The 19,476-nt window shown below is 40.6% G+C and overlaps 2 protein-coding genes across 8 annotated transcripts in view; one reads left to right on the top strand and one right to left on the bottom strand.

Annotated features, from left to right (window-relative positions):
- Window positions 1-2,367, bottom strand: part of LOC138742490 (mitofusin-1-like) — a 69,560-nt gene extending 67,193 nt beyond the window's left edge. Inside the window, exon 1 of the mRNA XM_069896967.1 lies at window positions 2,343-2,367. The gene's annotated coding sequence lies outside the window, so the exon portion shown is untranslated. The remainder of the gene's footprint in view (window positions 1-2,342) is intronic.
- The window catches only part of zmat3 (zinc finger, matrin-type 3), a 32,513-nt gene continuing 15,157 nt past the window's right edge, over window positions 2,121-19,476 (top strand). Inside the window, exons 1-3 of one of the 7 annotated variants that reach the window (XM_069896972.1) lie at window positions 2,332-2,518; window positions 17,026-17,256; window positions 17,495-17,844. In XM_069896972.1, the coding sequence (XP_069753073.1) occupies window positions 17,533-17,844 (312 nt within the window). In that variant the 5' untranslated portion in view covers window positions 2,332-2,518; window positions 17,026-17,256; window positions 17,495-17,532. Of the gene's footprint in view, window positions 2,214-2,329; window positions 2,519-2,600; window positions 2,651-7,550; window positions 9,834-11,850; window positions 13,100-16,705; window positions 17,257-17,494; window positions 17,845-19,476 lie in introns of those variants that run through there. The other 6 variants (XM_069896973.1, XM_069896969.1, XM_069896970.1 and 3 more) reach the window with 6 other exon arrangements.

Raw genomic sequence — 19,476 nt, 5'->3', positions numbered from 1 at the left:
TCACATTTGCAGCATTTTTTTTTAATTTTGAGGTTGAAATTAAGATTGTTTTAATTAAGGAAGAATTATGATGGGTTAAATAAAGTCAAAAACTTGAATCCATGCAAGTCCCCATAACTTGAATTTTGTTTTGAAATTAGTGAACGAAGCAAAGGAGAGTTGAAATGGGGTAAAGGATAATGAAGTAAAGGAAGGGAAAAGTGAGGAACCACATATTTGCCTTCATTGATGGGACAGCAGTGGAGAAGTTTAGTAAGTTCAAGTTTCTGGGAGTCCACATTATCGGAGGACCTCTCTTGGAGCCAGTGGATCAAGGTTGCTGAAGAAGGCACACCAACATCTTTACTTTCTAAGTTTGGAAACTTGGGAGCCTAGGAATACAAAAGGCTGCAGAAAATGCTAACCAAGTCAAGTCCATCAAAGGTACCAGCCTCAAGTTCATTGACAGCATCTCTGTGAGATGCTGCCCCAACAAATCTGCCAACATCATAAAGGATGCCCTGGTCTCAATCACTTCTCATTGCTTCCTTCAGGCAGATATACACAAGCCTGAGGTCTAGCATCTCCAGGTTCAAGAGCAGTTTTTATCCAACAGCTATCAGGCTCCTGAACATCTCAGATCTATCGTATCCCTAACCCTAAACTATGCCAAGACCACAAAAAGATCTGTCTGCACTACTGAAATCTCATCATTTTTCTTGCACCAACTGAAATTGTGAATCTAACCATCATTTTATATTTATTATCTATTTTTATGTCTTGGCATATTCCAGTAACTTAATGTATACTATCATAGTTGGTGAATGCTTACCTGTAGCAAGTGGGAATTTCAGTGGATATGTACAGCGTGTTTAAGTATACAATAAAATTCACATTGAACATGTTATCACAATTTAGTCAGATGAAGATGGTAGACAGCAGAGAGGGGTCTGACTGGATCTTTGGTCAAGTAAGAAGCAATGGCATACAGAACATTGCCTAGTATGTGATGCAGATGTAGAAATACTGCAATTAAAATAAGTCAGTTAGGGCAAAAAAATATAGAAATTCAAAGTGGCAGTGCCAAGGATTTCAGAGGCATCATCGATACAAGTGCAAAGGGACAGGACAAAAAAAATCACATTGAAAGCTGGTATTCAGTCTGAGAGAAACATCTTTTTACCAAATGATAACAATGGTGGTCTTGTCATCAAGTTTAGCAAACATGAAGCAGAGTGCTCAGAGTTTAGAGATGTATAGGTTCAACTGAGCAAAGTCAGTTGAAAAATTGACAGGCAGGCATTCAGTGATGAAGAGAAGATAAAAGGGCAAAGCAAGTAATCTTGGTGTATTGGAAATTCCAAACTCACAAATTCTGTGTGAAGATTCCTGGCCAAAGAAAGTCCTATGGTTGAAGGTGGTGGATAAAAAACTTAAGGTTATGTTGGGCTTGTAGTTTATGAGATGCCGAGGTCTCTATTCAGGAGTGATCATTTGGGATCAGAGAGAGGAAATTAGAAGAGATAGTGAAAACATGGCATGTCACAAGTCCAGGGGTGAAGAAGATGGGGCCAGCGAAAACTGGTATGTTAAGTAGGACTCGGTGTTAATATCCCTTACTGCACTCCTGAGACTTGCTGCCTAGACGCTACAGAGCCAAGTGCGTGGTGGCATCTTCTGGGTTATCAAGTAGGTGCCGTCCTTCCTCAGTGTTTCGCTGATAGACCGACGACACCTTCAGAGGGTTCAACAGGTTCAGGTCCAACCCCGTGTGCCTTTCTGATGGGTAGATGGTGGATGTGCAAATAATGACAAGGGTGAGCAGTGTTGTCTCGAAGATGGTTTTATGATGTACATAAAATAGTAACTGACATTTCAGGAAGGCTAATGAGGTTCCCAAAAGGCCAATCATAAAAATGGCAAATGAGGCAGAGCAGCAAAAGGACATTGGGGCTGGTTGGCCACGGGTCATGAAGCAGGTAAAGTTCTCAAACTAGTGAGCTGACAACATAGGAAAATCCCAACACATTTCATGGGCGTTATATTTTAAATAACTCCCCAGCCTTTTACAATCTAACCTTTGAAATTACTTCAAATTGGGGGGGGGGGGGGGGGGAGAGATGCTGCGCAGATGGAAGTGATGCACTTTCAATCTGATGCGTGAGTAATGGTTCAGGAGCTGACAGCTCTTCAACCCAGTCTTTGCGACCTCTCGCTGGAAGAGGCGAAATCAGGTACCTGTGTCAGGTGTGGCGGCCCTTCTCTGCACCACCTTGCCGTTCGGTCCCCGCTCTGAGACCCCTCCTCCCCTCCCCTCCCCTCCCCTCCCCTCCCCCAGGCCGCGGTCCCTGTTCATCACGCACCCCGGTCTGCCGCTGCCCTGCCAGGGGCTGCTTCACCGCGACGAGCTGCCGTTCGTCCAAACATCGGCGAGCTCCGGCGAGCCCTTTGCCACGAGCGGAGGGCGCGCGCGGACATTCGGGCGGCCGACTTCCCATCATGCCCCGGCCGGCCCAGCAGCCCCACCGTGGTTCAGGGGGTAAGTGGCCACGCAGTTGTGTGCGGCGAGCCTGCCGCACTTGTCCACTCGGGCTTGCCCTCCCCCACCCTCACCCCCACCCCGGGTCGGGAAAGCGCCCGCGTTCACCGCCGCTGCTCCCCGTCGCTTGCGGTAAGGCAGATTGCCCCAAGTGGGCAAGGAGGGTCTCAGTGATGAGGGTCTCGGTGAAGGGTGAAGCAGTAAACAGTTTCTCAGGGGGGGGGGGGGGGGGGACTGGGGGAAAATGGCGAGAGGTAGAAAACATTGGGGCCATGGCCAATATCATCTGCAGAGGTGAGAAGCCGCAGCTAATATTGGCCCTGCATATTTTCGTGGAATAAATAGATCTTCAAATCTGACCTGTTAACTTTGATAATGAGGGGAAGATTATTTGCCTGTAGAGACTTTTTTTTTTACACCATATAAGTATTAGAAACACTTCTTTGGAAATGCTACTAATTTGCCTGTTATTTGTATATTGATTCTGTGCTATAGACGTGGCAGGTGTCCATTTCTCCCCCACCAATATGTAAAGGGAGCTGCTTCCCCCACCCCCAGGAACTTTGGAATGTGAAACGCATTTGTTTTGGTTTTGTAAAGTATTTTTCTTTTGGTGAATAGATTCTAAGAGATTAAATCATATTTACCCTTCCAATGAACTCCATTGTAAACTCCAAGAATTACATTTGACATTTGTCCATGGACTTCTTGCCCCTGGAGGAATTCAGCATTGTTCAACAAATCCACATACTAGCCACAGGTTTTTTTTTGCAGTGATTTTTCAATTTTTGTTTGTGTCTCTGGAGGCTTTTTCATTTATTTTACTTCAGCAAATTATTTTCCTTTGGACCATGGTACTTTTATTTTTTTAATATCTGATGCTTTCACTTTATCACAGACACCTTCTGTGCTATTACGGCCTCTATTTAATTTGAACCTGTTATTCCTTTGATTTTTTTTTGCCATGAACTTTCTCATGCTCGACTTATTGTGTCTGACGTGCTGTGCTTTTCCAGCATTTTCTGTTTTTGTTTTGGTTTTCAAGCATTTGGTTTTGTTTAACTTGCCCCACGTGTTGCCCAGATTTTGAGATTTCTGTCAAGGTATGTGCTGAGGCATTGTTGAGAGTTGCAGAGAATAATGAGAAATTGCAAGGGTCTTTCAAAATTCTTGTTAATGTAAATGGGATATCTGATGTGTGTTAAGGTGACTATATAGATATATTGATTTAGAAAAACACTTGAGTATGATACTTTTGCTTGCCAGCAGGTACTAACTATTAGATGTATCTCTCACAGTTATTCACTTATTAATAGAATTGAAACTCATTTTATTTATTTATCAGAATTGTACAAAACTTTACAACCATATAAGGCACTGTTGCAACTGCAGGCAGTATCTTGCACAGTTCTGGTCAGCCAGCTATAGGATTAATATTATTAAGCTAACAAGGGTGCAGAAAAAAAAAATCACAAGAATGTTACCAGGACTGGTAGACTTTATAAGGAGAGGCTGGATGGGCTGTGTTTCTTCCCCCCCACCCCACTCCTGAGCACATAGATGTTTGTAAAATCATGAGGGGTTTTGATAAGGTCATTTTCCCAGGATAGGTGGCATAGATGTAAGATGTGAGGTCCTGAGCACATAGATGTTTGTAAAATCATGAGGGGTTTTGATAAGGTCATTTTCCCAGGATAGGTGGCATAGATGTAAGATGTGGGGGAAGTATTTAAAAAGGATCTGAGGGTACCTGCTCCAGAAAGAGTATGGTGTAAAAAAAAAAAATGAAATGAGCTACTGGAGAAAGGAGTAGAGGTGGGGACAATTTCAAGATTTAAAAATAAATGTATACTGGTACATGGATAGAAAATGTACAAATTGGACTAGCTTGGACAAATTGGACAGAAGGGCTTGTTTCTATGTTATAGAACTCTATTACTCCATAACTGCTAAATAAGCAAGGGTATATGCTCTCTTTGGATATATAAACAGCAAGTGGATATCAAGAGGAGGAATACATCAATTCAGGATAAAGAAAATGATTGGTGCATACAGCCAGGCGTGCAGTACTAAATTAGTATTTTGTGAAGGGAAAATAGAGGATACTGCCATGATATCAATAGAAGGGGAGGTTGTAGATATTTATAAAGTAATTAAAAATTGATAACACGATAAAGACTGCCTCCGATTAATCAAGTTACATTGTCCAAATAGGATGCATCTTTGGTTGCTCTTAAAGGTGAGGTGGAGTTGTAGGAGGGGTTGCCATCTATCATGGCTCCCTTGATTCGATGGAAGTACCAGACTTCTGAATAATAGTAAATGTTACCATCTTTTATAGAAGCGGGGGGGGGTGGTGGGGGGGGGGAAATGCGAACATGTATGTTTTAACTACTTGCTGGTCAAGAGCTTTTACAAGCAATAATCAAAGAAGAAAAAATGACATTTGAAGAATTTTGACTAATGAACAGAGAACCATCTTGGATTTCCATTTTAAAAATATCTTATTTTAGTTTCCATACATGTATTAACATCCAGATACGAAAGACGATATTCATATAAATCAAATTAATTATACATGTTATTATATACTCCCTGAAATCGCACCAACCCCCTGTCCCAAATAATAACCCCTAAATTAAAAAAACAAGAAAAAGAAAAAAAGATAGAAAGAAAATATAATTGAAGTAAAGAAAGAAACAAACCTAGTTACCAAAATATCACCACCATTCACTTAACTTTGCCTTTTCAATATTATTCATTTACTTATCCCAAGGAGTTAGCAAGGTTTCATGAGGTTTGGGGAAAGCACTTAATAAATTAATACCTACAATGTGTAAGCATGGGCATCAAATTTTCAAAAGAGTATCCTATTTACTCCTTGCATGTAATCTTCTCAAGAGGTGTACAACTGTATTTCTGCATGCCATCTTTCCATTCCTAAATGCAAATCTTATTTCCATGTCACTGCTTTACATTTTCTTGCAACTGCTAGTGCAATTTTTACAAATTCATTTTGATAAAAATTGAATTTCAGTTTTGACCTTATCACTGAAGTATTACCCAATAAACAGAATATTGGATCTTGTGGAAATTTAACTCCCGTGATTTGTTCAAGAAATGTTTCTAATTCTATCCAAAATGGCCTCAATTTTGAACGTAACCATGCAGAATGCAAAAAAAAGTACCTATCTCTTGACTACACCTAAAATATTTATCTGATAAATCTGATTTCAATCTATTTAATTTTTGTAGGGTAAGATATAGTTGATCTAAAACAATTATACTGAACCAATCTATATCTAATATGTATTGTATTTGTCATACTATCATAACATAATTCCAACCAATTTTTCTTCCCAATACTTGTATTTAAATATGTTTCCATCTCTGTCTAGATTAATGAATTCCCTGCTTTTGAGATCCCATAGCTGTATAACTTATTCCTTGTCTTCTTAAATAAGCCTTGAGAGAATCCCATACCACCAACTTATTAGTTACAGAATATTCATTCAGGTCCATAAAAAAATGTATCTGTTGCCTTATGAAATCACAAAAATCTTTTCAACAATGCTGCATTAAATCTCCATCTATAATCTATATTTTGCTCCTCCTCCAGTAAAACTGACATAACTAAAGGTGAATGATCAGACAATATCCTTGCCTGATATTCAATACTATGAACTCTTGTCTGGAGTTGAGATGCGATTAAAAGCATATCTATATGGGAATATGTTTTATGTCTATAAGAATAAAACAAATAATCCTTAACATCAGGATGTATCTTTCTCCAACTATCAACAAGTTTCATTTCATTCATAAAATTTTACACATCCTTTGTTAACCATAATCCCTCCTGATCTATCCAGCTTGGAATCAAAGGTAAAATTAAAGTCTCCTCCCATAATTATTTTCCCTTTTGCATTAACTAACTGCATAAAAACATATTGTGTAAATTTTCCATCATCGACATTCAGTACATATATATTCATCAAGATTTGATGAATATATTTATCATCACATACCTCCCCACTTTATCAGTCATTACATCCAGTATTTCAATAGGTAAACTCTTATTTATTAATATTGCTACTCCTCTAGCTTTAGAATTAAATGAAGAAGAGAATACCTCCCTACCCAATCTCTCTTTAGTTTCTTATATTCTATTTCTGTTAAATGAATTTCTTGTATAAAAGCTACATCTACTTTTTTTTTCATATAATTCAATAAACTTTTTTTCTTTATCAGATTCTGAATTCCATTAATATTAATACTAATAAATGGCAATTTCTCTGCCATTAGATTCAAAATTAAAATCTATATCCCTTCAGCATTCTCCCTCTATCTCCCCAACCAACCCAAGCCTCTCCATATATATATTTTACATCTATAAACGGTCTAGGCTAAGAACCAAAAAAAAAAGAAAGGAAGAAAGATATGGGAAAACCCCAAAAGCACATGATGTTGAAGCATCTCTATCATCCTGATCTGCATGGGATGCAAAACTGGTTGCATTAGTGCCCATGATAACCTAGTGGTCAGCATCACATTCCCCATTAACTCACTCAAAATATCATACCATCCCTTCTTTGGCTTGGCTTCGCGGACGAAGATTTATGGAGGGGGTAAAAAGTCCACGTCAGCTGCAGGCTCGTTTGTGGCTGACCAGTCCGATGCGGGACAGGCAGACACGATTGCAGCGGTTGCAAGGGAAAATTGGTTGGTTGGGGTTGGGTGTTGGGTTTTTCCTCCTTTGCCTTTTGTCAGTGAGGTGGGCTCTGCGGTCTTCTTCAAAGGAGGCTGCTGACCGCCAAACTGTGAGGCGCCAAGATGCACGGTTTGAGGCGTTATCAGCCCACTGGCGGTGGTCAATGTGGCAGGCACCAAGAGATTTCTTTAGGCAGTCCTTGTACCTTTTCTTTGGTGCACCTCTGTCACGGTGGCCAGTGGAGAGCTCGCCATATAATACGATCTTGGGAAGGCGATGGTCCTCCATTCTGGAGACGTGACCCATCCAGCGCAGCTGGATCTTCAGCAGCGTGGACTCGATGCTGTCGACCTCTGCCATCTCGAGTACCTCGACGTTAGGGGTGTGAGCGCTCCAATGGATGTTGAAGATGGAGCGGAGACAACGCTGGTGGAAGCGTTCTAGGAGCCGTAGGTGGTGCCGGTAGAGGACCCATGATTCGGAGCCGAACAGGAGTGAAGCTTATCAATAAACCTTTTAATCCATTAATCTTATCCAGTATATTAGGTCATGCACAATATAGGTTAAACTTTCCTCCCCTTTAATCTCTCTCAAAACTCACACAGCAAAACCTCCCAGTTATATAATGAATTCAAGTGTCTACAACCATCTGCTGATCTTTAACAGGGATATACCTTTTCTTCATTAGGCTCAGTAAAAAATCTATTCCTCCCTCCCGGGACAAATACTTTCAAAACGGCTGGATATCTCAAAACAAAGGCATAGCCTTTTTTTCACAATACACCTTTAACCGGGTCAAGCTCCTTTCTCTTTTTCAACAAATCAAAACTTGTATCTGGATTTAAAAAAATCTTATTTCCATTATAAATCAAAGGCGATTGTCTTTCTTTAGCTTGTTTTGCTGCCTGCTCCAATATCTTCTCTCTTACTTCATATCAAAGGAATCTGACAAGTATTGGATGGGACCTTTGGTCAGGCTGAGGTTTAGGCCTCAGTGCCCTATGGGCTCATTCTGTCTCCAAATCACCTTGAATCATGTGCAGAGTCTTGAGCACAAATACAGTTCTATTACATTAGTGAATGGTAATAAAAATTGCCATATAAATAGCTAGCTTGGGAATCTTGCATTTCATGAAACCTGCTTCTTTGGCACACAATTGAACTAGATGTGAAGGATGAGGTGCCAATTGATGTTCAGCAATAACCTACAATATGGCTTGCTACAAATTTATTTCAACCTAATCTGTACCTTATGTCACAGAGAGCTATAGCGAATAAGGAAACAGATTGAATCAACTATACATTCAATAATTTAAGATTGCTCAGTTTGTAGTTGCAGTTATAGAGGCAATTCAGCAAGTCAGAAGAAAGCCATTTAGAATGCTAGACTCAGGTCAGTAATGGGAACAAATTCTAATTGGCCACATTTCATGCCAATTAGACCTGGGTTTGAATCCAATGCTGTCTAAGGAGTTTGTACGTTCTCCCTAAGTGCTGCAGTTTCCTTCAAAGCATGTGGGGGCTATAGGTTGATTGGTGTATTTGGGCAGCACAAGTTTGTGGGCTGGAAGGGCCTGTAACCATGCTGAATGTCTAATTTAATTTTAATATATTTTGGTGATGGCTCAGTTACCCATTTAGGATGGAGGATATTGCTAAATTTGCTTCAAACACAAATTTTCCACATTTCCAAAAGCAAAATTTCCTAAGTTGCCTTTTGCATATGGTAGATTAATGGATTTAAGGTTTGTTCTGACCCCATGTCTCAGCATATTTTCTGCAGAATAACATGTGGTCAGACAGTTATGGCAATACAAGATTATAAGGGTCTTCTAAACAAATAACCATGGGCAAAAATGTCGACTCGTTGTTAAGCAAAGGTCCAGAGTCGGTGGATCTCTTTAAAATGTAATACTTGCACAGTAAAACCTCTGGTATTCAGAATTGTTTATTCTTAATGTTGGTGTATTAATTAGGCATTGTAAGAGCAAGACTCAAGCAACCCGAAAATACTCTTATCTGTAGGGCTGGATTAAACTAGTGCAGGGCCTGTAGCACATGTTGTAAAGGGGCCCTAAATTTAAAAAAAAATACACATATATATTAAAACATCTAGTAGTTTAAAAGAGAGAATGAAAGGGGCAAGTAGGACACCAAATGCCAGGGGAAGCTAAATTCAGAGCAGAGAGATGAACTCAAAGCAATAAAACATTGCAAATGCAGCCCCTCGTGCACTTTATGAATGGATACAAATTTTTGCAGATAAAGCATATTTCAAAGGGAGTCGGTGGCTGGTCAAAGGGGAGATGCAGCTGGGTGAAGGACAAAGAGTTTTCAGCTGAATATCTGGTGGTGGGCAACAGAAACCCAGCAAAGGGGCTTGTCAAATGCTCAGCAAGTGACTGGAGACCTGCCTGGCCATCAGAACCAGCACCTGTCCCTGTGATATCATGCAGATCCCCTGCTTTTGCTCCAGGGATGAGAGAATAGGCCAGTCCACCAAAATGTTGGGCGTGAATAAAAAAGGAGACAGTTTCCTGAAAGACGGCATCTGCTTGGAGCATTGCATCAAGAACCCCAAGAACAGCATTGATACAGATTCCCCCGGTAAGTGAACATAATGGCCACAGAGTTACATCAACAGCAAGGAGTTTCTTCAACATTTTAGTTCAAAATCAGCTGCTGCATTTTTTTTTACATGTATTAACAAAGAAACTTTATCAATGGACTTGAATTGCAGACCTTATGCCAATAAAAAGGAGATAAATGGGTAGCCCTGATTCAGAATTCTGAGCTGCTGTGAGATCCATCTTGGCAGTTGGTTTGGAGGTGAAGAAATGGAAGTGTAATTGATCAGGGATCCTTTGGGGGAAATCGGCAGAGGGGGGATTGCATGCTTAATACCACTGGATTTCTCGCTGATTTATGATTCAGTGTGCAAAATTAAAAATCAAAATAATGTATTTTCAAACAATTAAACGAAATAATTTCTATTTTTCATTCTCACTAAACACTTAAAGCCATTTGATTATAATCGGAGTGAAGGTTTCACTCATTGTGTATTTTTTAAATATAACTAGTTTAAAGATAATCTTTTGGAGTATTATAATGAACTGATTGATTCTTTTGCATCTGCATCTTTCTCTTAAATGTTTATTATCTGTTCTTTGATTGGGGATGTTACAATCATCTAAAATCAACTCTGATATTCATTTTTTTTTAAAACTTCAGTTATATTAATAGAATAGAGCAAGTGCGGGGCCCTTGAAAATGTGGGGCCTGTAGCATGCTACTTTTGCTACTACCTTAATCCAGCGCTATTTATCCAGCATCTACTAATCCCATAGGTGCTGGATACCAAAGGTTTTACTGTACAAACCATTGGTGAGATGCATTTTGTCTCTTGTGTACAGTTTTGGTCACCACACTACAAGAAGTTTGTGGAAGCAGTAAAGGGACTGCAGAAAAGATTTGCCACTGAGTTGCCTCAAAGTAAGAGCTGCAGTAAGCAGAGATTGGATAGGTTGCATTCATTGTCATTGCAAAATAGGAGGCTGAATAACTTCATGATTCTTTTATTGTCATATAATAAAAAAGATGTAATATTACACAAAATTGCATTTAGTCTGCTGTAAGGCGGGCAAAGATTCGCCATCGGCAGAAGTTGCCTGGCACCCTTTATAGGCAGTGCAAGAGAAACAAAAGAGAGACCCTTCAGTCACTGAGTGTCCGTGGATTGGCCTCCAATGCACCAGTAGCCTCTGCAGCCGCACAGACTTCAGATTAAGCCATTGGCAACCTATATTCCAGAGTTGCCTCAAATGGAGAGCTGCTGTTATAAGCAGAGATTGGATGGGTTGCATTTATTGTCACTGCAAAATAAGAGGCTGAATATAGAATTTTCAAAATTGAGGGACATAATAGGGTAAGTTGTCAAAGACTTTATCCCCCGGGGCAGGAAAGTCTAGAACTTGTGGGTACAGGTTTGAAGTGAGAGGGGGAGAAAGTTAAAGGAGATCTGAGAAGTAAATTTTTCACACAGAAGGTGGTGGTTATTTGTGGTGTTGAGAACAGGTATCGGGTTTGGTGGGTTCATAGAGAGATGAGTCTGGCCACAATCACATCTAGCTTTTATTAACACACAATTTATAGAGAGTGGAAAAATTGTAACAGGAATCTAAAATACACTTGCACAGAATTTATAAAAGGGTGTAGCAAAACTTTAAACAGTCTTCTTTGGCTTGGCTTTGCGGACAAAGATTTATGGAGGGGGTAAAAGTCCACGTCAGCTGCAGGCTCGTTTGTGGCTGACAAGTCCGATGCGGGACAGGCAGACACGGTTGCAGCGGCTGCAGGCGAAAATTGGTTGGTTGGGGTTGGGTGTTGGGTGTTTCCTCCTTTGCCTTTTGTCAGTGAGGTGGGCTCTGCGGTCTTCTTCAAAGGAGGTTGCTGCCCGCCAAACTGTGAGGCGCCAAGATGCACGGTTTGAGGTGATATCAGCCCACTGGCGGTGGTCAATGTGGCAGGCACCAAGAGATTTCTTTAGGCAGTCCTTGTACCTTTTCTTTGGTGCACCTCTGTCACGGTGGCCAGTGGAGAGCTCGCCATATAACACGATCTTGGGAAGGCGATGGTCCTCCATTCTGGAGACGTGACCCACCCAGCGCAGCTGGATCTTCAGCAGCGTGGACTCGATGCTGTCGACCTCTGCCATCTCGAGTACACAATTACTAATTCACATCGCAATGCTGGCATTAACACACTATAAGATGGGGTAATACACACCCTCTCAGATTGTCGGGAGGCGGCTCTGGTACAAACAGTACTCGCAGGGGTATATACACACACTCTTAGACTCCTGATCATCAATAAATGTGGCTCTACTGTATGTATATCGATCTATAGCAATACTACAGCTCAATTTACCCACAACCCTTCCAAGCAACATCTACAGTAGTGTCCAGAGTTATCACCATGAGGCAGAAAGCAAAATGTGCTCTGTGCTGGTGCTAAATACAGGGCTAATCTGTGTGTCTAGTCCATAGTGATGCTGAGTGATTTGAATTAGCCAATGGCAAGATGTGCACTAATTTGTTACCAGAGTCCAACCTTGACTGACAGGTGATGTGACTTCCAAATCCATTCCAGGGAGGGAGGACACAAACATACCTTCCAGATAGGGAGGCCACATTTTCTCCACACACAACATTATCTCAAATGAGATGCCAAAGCAGGTGCAAGAGACAGTAACACTTACAAAGCTTAGGCAGCATTTGAACAGATACTTGTTGAGAAGAGGAATAGGGATATAATGCCCTCCATAATGTTTGGGACAAAGACACATTTTTCCTTTATTTGTGCCTGTGGCTCCAATAGTTTTACATTCAATTAAAGTGCACATTCCAGAGTTTATTCAGGTTATTTATATATGTTTTGGTTTGACCATGTAGAAATAACACCACTTTTTATACAAACCCCCTTATTTCAGGGCACCATAATGTTTGGGACATTTGGCTTCACAGGTGTTTGTGAGTACTCAGGTATGATTATCTGCTTCATTGGTGTAGGTATAAGAGAGCTAGGTTTGCTTCTGAGCTTTTAATCACCTTTGGAATATGTATTTGCCATTTTTCAAAACCATTATGAGGCTGAAAAACAAAAAGAAAACAGTAAGAGACATTGCCCAAACCTTAAGATTACCAAAATCAACAATTTGGGACATCATTAAGAAGAAAGGGTGTACAGGTGAGCCCAGTGATTGCAAAGGGAGTGGTATTCCAAGGAAGACCCCCACTGCTGGTGACAGAAGAACTCTCATCTTGAAGAAAAATCCTCAAGTGTATGTCCAACAGATCAGGAACGCTCTTTAGGAGGTAGGTCTGGATATGTCAAAAAAAATATATAATATGTTTAAAAAAGAATGTCATCTCAGTTGTTTCCCATTCCTCCTGTGGTGCCGACCTAGCCTGTCTTAACTATTGTGATGCTTGACCTAGGCATGTGACTGCAAAAAGACGTTCTTCTCCAGCAGCCATGCACATCTTGTAAGCATTCTTTCCCCTGCAAATACTGTTTGGAGTTCCAACATGAAACCTTTGTTTGTCTTCAACATTGATATATTTGTGTACTGGATGTAATAGTTAATTGCCATTTGAAGAAATTCTGCCTGGCCAAGAATCTTGGGGTGTTATGTATCTACTCTGACAATAAATTTGAACTTTAAAACTATGCTTTAATATATAACATAAAAGTGGAGGGCTAGGTCAGAAAGTTTTCAGATGATACAAAGGCTGGAGGTGTTGTGGATAGTGTAGAAGGTTCTTGTGGGTTACAACAGGATATAGGCAGGCTACAGAGTTGGGTGGAGAAGTGGCAGATAGAATTTAATCCTGATAAGTATGAAGAGATGCACTTTGGAAGGTCAAACTTTAAGGCAGAGGATGTGGTTAATGGTAGGATTCTTAACCATATGGAGAAACAGAGATCTTGGGATTCAGGTGAATAGATCTCTCAAGTTGCTTTGCAAGTTGATAGGGTGGTTAAGAAGACATATGATATGTTTGTCTTCATTAGTTGGAGGATTGAGTTAAAGATCCATGAGATAATGTTGCAGGTCTATCAAACTCTGGTTCGACCATATTTGGAGTACTGTGTTCAGTTATGGTCACCTCATTACAGAAAAGATGTAGATACTTTAGAGAGGGTGCAGAGATTTACCAGGATGTTGCCCAGAGAAGAGAACATGTCTTATGAAGCAAGGTTGATGGAGCTAGAGGTTTTCTCTTTGGAGCGATGAAGGATGAGAGTTGAGTTAATGGAGGTAGATAAGAATATCCCAGGCTTCAATAGGTTAGAGAGCCAGCACCATTTTTCCTGGGCGATAATAATAAATACCAGAGGACATCTGTTTGTGAGTGGAAGAAAATTTAGGAGAGCTATCAGATTTTTTTTAATAACTCAGTGATTGGTGGGTGCCTGAAATGCAATGCCAGAGGTGGTGGAGGCTGGTACAATAGGGACATTGAAAAGACTCCTTTGCTTTTAATTGGGGTACTCGCGGTATGTGCACATGGGTGCAAACTCATCTACACAGGTCTTAAAGTTGGTGGCAGCTGTGGCATATATAATTCAAGTTTGAAAATAAGTCCTTGAATATGGTCTGGTGCTCCTCTGTGTCCCTCGACCAAGCTGTCACTGTCTTCATCACTGGTGCTGTAGTCCTCAGTCTCTGCTTGTACGCTGGGAGTAGAAGTACAGCTAGGTGATCAGATTTGCCGAAGTCTGGGTGTAGGATGGCTCACAAGGCATTCTTAATGGTGGTATAGCAGTGGACAAGTCCATTGCTGTTCACTGCTGACTCATGAATGTGCAGCTCGAACCACATCATCAACTTTGCTGCCGATATGACCTTGGTGGACCTTATCAGCAAGAATGATGAGATGAGGTGCAGTTGCTAATGGACTGGTGCAGAGCCAACAACCTGCACCTGAATGTTAATAAAACAAAAGAGATGGTTGTCAACTTAAGAAGGGCCCGGGGATCACTCTTTGCTGACCATTGACAGCCCTACTGTTGAGGTGATCAAGAGTATTAAGTTGGTGTGTACTTGGTGGAGAATCTCACCAGCTCCATAGCCAAGAAAACCCAGCAGCGCCTCTACTTCCTGCGAAGGCTGAGGAAAGTTCATCTCCCATCCTCACTACATTCTACAGATGATGTGTTGAGAGCATTCTGAGCAGTTACATCACCACCTGGTTTGGAAACTACCATTTCAGATCATAAGACTCTGCAGAGGTTAGTGGAGTCAGCAGAGATTATCTTTTCCTACAATGGCAAATATCTACAATACATGATGCATGTGGAAGGCAAATAGCATTGTGAAGGACTTTTCACACCCCGCTTGTAAACTTTTCTCCCTTCTGCCATCGGGAAGGAGGTACTGTAGCATACAGGCCCACACATTCAGATGGTGCAACAGTTTTTTTTTCCCCACAGTCTGCCAGAGTTTGTCATTTCTGACAACCGCTAGATCTTCCAATGTACTTAATACGTTGTTACTTAACAGGTTTGTCGATTTCTGTGGCTGTAGGTTTGATTTGTATTAGTTCTTAATGGGAATGATTCAAAAAGTCACCACTGTAAGGTGCCATCTCTTTTTTTTTAAACTCACTGGAGTCTTTATCGACATTTTCAATCTCTCATTGCTGTAGTCGGAGGTTCTCACCTGCTTCAAAAGGGCATCAATCATACCAAGTGAGCGGTCTCAATGACTATCGCCCAGTCACGCTGATATCTACTGTGTTGAAATGCTTTGAGAAGGTGGTCATGGCTGGAATTAACGTATCTATGTAAAGATCTGGACCCACTACAATTCGCCTACTAGCACAATCACTCCAACACAGATACAATCTAACTGGCTCTCCACTCAGCCATGGATCACTAAGACCAGAGCAATATGTACATCAGACTGATTTTAATTGACTACAGTTCAAATTTCAACACCATCATACCTTCAGTATAGTCAGTAAGCATCAAAACCTGGGCTTCTCCATCTCACTGTACAACTGGATCCTTGAATTCCTCATTGGAAAACCACAGTCAGTACAAATTGGAAACAATGTCTTCTCCTCACTGACGATCAACATAGGCACACCTCAACAATGTGTGCTTAGCCCATTTCTCTACTTGCTTTACACTCATGACTGTGACTTGGCACAATTCTAATGCCACCTACAAATTTTCTGATGACACCATGGTTGTTGGAAGAATCACAGATGGCAATGAAGAAGTGTACAGGTGTAAGATAGATAAGCTGGTTGAGTGCATCACAACAACAACCTTGCACTCAACGTTAACAAAACTAAGGAACTAATTGTGGACCAGGAAGGGGAAATTAGGAGAACACAACCTTGTCCTCATCGAAGGGTGAGCAGTGGAGAGGGTAAGAAACTTCAAATTTCTGGGGTCAACATCTCTGAGGATCTATCCTGGGGTCTCTGTGTTGATGCAATTATAAAGAAGGTTCATCAGTGGCTTCACTTTGTGAGGAATTTTGTATGTCATCAAAGATTCTTGAAATTTCTACAGGTGTACCGTGGAGAGCATTCTGACAGTTGCACACTATCTGATTTGGAGGTGCCAATGTACAGGACAAGAAAAGGCTGCAGAAATTTGTGAACTCGGCCTGTGCCATCATGGGCATCAGACTTCATTCCATTAAGGACATCTACAAGAGGTGGTGTATGAAGAAAGCAGTCTCTATCCTCAAGGACCCTCAACTCCCAGGCCATGCCCTTTTTTTCATTGCTACCATCAGGAAGGAAGTACAGGACCCTGAAGACTAACAGCCAATGGTACAAAAACAGCTGCTTCTACTCTGCCATCAGATTTCTGAATTGTCAGTGAACCACAGAGGCTGACATTAATCTTCTTTTGCACTAGTTGTTAAAAAAAATTAATTTTTAGCAATTCTGCCCTTGTAATGTTCCACAAAACAATGAATTTTGTGACACATGTTCATGACAATAAATTCTGATTCTGAAAATATTCTTGGATGTAAAAAAAATAGAAAGTTATGGGTGTGAGGTAAGAAGAAATAGATTGTGTGTAGGTTTACATAGGTCAGTACAACATCATGGGGTGAAGGGTCTGTGCTGTAAATGTTTTATATTATCCTACAATAATGTTTATTGCATTAGCATGCCTTGATCCGCTAACACTCAGAAAACTAAGCTACTTTCAGAATCCTAATCCAATTTGAACAATGGATATAACTATAATTTTCAAACTGTTGCTTTAGGATCTGTCAGCCAGAAAATGATATCAACTTGTGCTATACTGTTAAGAACTGTGGTCCTTGCCTTGCTATGGAAAGACAGCCTGAAGATAATTGAATTCATTTGAACAGTCATCAATGCAAAACAGTTCAAGGGCCCCCTTTTTCCCCAGTGACCTTTTACAGCAGTCTGGACACAGAAATCCAGGACAACTGAACCCACAGGCCACAAAGAAGTTAGGAGTGGCACACTGCGTGAGTGTGGACTTAGTTTTATAGCAATTTGGACTGAGTTAAGATAGTGGCTAATTTCATGCATCCAGAAAGCTTCTGGTGATGATGTAACTTGTATGTGAAGGGATTGTACATTAAAGAGCACATAGAAATTATAGGAGTATAAAGCTAACCAAAACCTATCAGAAAGTTGAGTGGTGCCGATAAGAAGTGCATGCAAACGTATACTGCTAGTATTTAATTTTATTCTTTTGTTCAGCCCAAGAAACAAAGATAAAGTCTGCTTCTGAATCTCCAATGTGTCAACAGTCATATCAACATACAACTTTATCCCAGACACTGCAGTCATTTTCTCTCCAGCCTCTACTTTCAAAACAATCCCAGAACCTTCAGTCAATCACACCTGCAATGATGCCACCAGCCTCACAATTGTTACCTACACAGATGTTTAAACCATCTCCGTCGGAGATTGATATTTTATCACAAGAAAAGGCGCCGTATATTAATACAGACCAGGATCCTGTTTTAACAGATCTCTGTAGACCACTACATTGTAAACTGTGCAACGTCTCTCTCAATTCAACTCAGCAAGCACAGGCACATTACCAGGTGAGTGAGCATCATGAACATGAATGTGCATCTGTAAGTATAATTAGAATTATTGAAATAATCAAGGATGTTTTTTTCTTGATTTCAGATGAAGTAAGAATAGAGACCATAGTTAATGAACAAAATATTTCAAACTTTTTTTAAAATTGCTTTTATTTTCATACTTTGACTATATTTGGCTAGATTGTGGTCTAAAATTAACATTGCTAACAACTGACAGTTGAAAAGTGACCATTGATAAGGTGTATATAGAGAAAACTTTTACTGATCATACTCACATTGTTAAATCCAGAATTCAGAAACTACTGCCAAATTTGCCAAAGTTGTGCCATGCTGTTATTTATGCAAGGGACTTGATATTGGAATATATTATCGGTATGAAGTTGGGGAATATGGATTGAGGAGGCAATCACAGCAAAACAGTCACTGGCATTAAATCACAGGTGTGGAATCATTTTCCTTCAATTTTTTTTCTCAGAGATTTAATGATTGTTTTAATATTTTTTTTGCATCTTGTTCCTTGATTCACACCTCATTCTCTTGCTATCCACAAGTGTGTGATCTCTGTTCAATATGTATTTTAATGAGTGACTTGGAAGAGTGGTGCATATGGAAGGACAGAAAATAATTGGAAACAGATGAGAGGAATTGGAGGGAAGAATTCAGGGGAAGAACATAAGAGGCCAGCAAGGTAAAATGAAGAAAAGAGGAGACAGTGTTTTAGTGAGGGAAGGAGATGGGAGAAAAAATGAGAATGATTGGAGAAAAGTAAATTTCCCATTTTTGAGTCAGATTTCTTGTCAGAGTACATACATGACATCACATACAACCCTGAGATTCTTTTTTCCCATGGGTGCAGCAGAATTACCACTGCAAAAATGCAGTGCAAAAATAAACTGTACACAGTGTAAACAAAGAACAGTAAACAGATAATGAATGTAAATTAACTGCAATACAGAGAGAACAAAAAAAATCATTAAGTGTGCAAGTAAATGAGTCTCTGATTGAGGAGTCTGATAGTGGAGGGGTAGCAGCTGTTCCTGAATCTGGTGGTACATGTTTTGTGGCACCTTTTTCCTGATGGCAATAGCAAGAATAGAGGGTGTGCTGGGTGATGTGGGCCTTTTGATGATTGCTGCTGCTTTCCGACAGCAGCGTTGCCTCTAAATGCACTCAATAGTGGGGAGGGTTTTGCCTGTGATTCCCTGGGCTGTGTCCATTATTTTTTTGGAGGGCTTTACATTCAGGGGTATTAATGTCCCCATACCAGGCCATGATGCAGCCAGTCAGTGCACTTTCCACCACACCTCCTGTAGAAATTTTCCAGGGCTTCTGGTGTCCCATCAAACTGCCACAAAACCCTGAAGAAGTTGAGGTGCTGACGTGCTTTTTTCACGATGCCATTGGTGTGTTGGGTCCAGGAAAGATCCTCTGAGATAGTGACTCCCAAGAACAAAATTTCTCATCCTCACCACCTCTGATTTTCCCCCAATGATCACTGAATTGTCTACCTCTGGCTTTCCCTTCCTGAAGTCAACAATCAGCTTCTTAGTTTTGGTGATATTGAAAGCAAGGTTGTTGTTGGTGCACCATTTAGCCAAGTTTTCGATCTCCATCATGTAGGCTGACTCA

The sequence above is a fragment of the Narcine bancroftii genome, chromosome 9, assembly GCF_036971445.1.
Source record: "Narcine bancroftii isolate sNarBan1 chromosome 9, sNarBan1.hap1, whole genome shotgun sequence".
NCBI lineage: Eukaryota > Metazoa > Chordata > Chondrichthyes > Torpediniformes > Narcinidae > Narcine > Narcine bancroftii.
The sequence above is the reverse complement of the archived record's forward strand: the minus strand, read 5'-3'. Positions and strand labels throughout refer to the sequence as shown.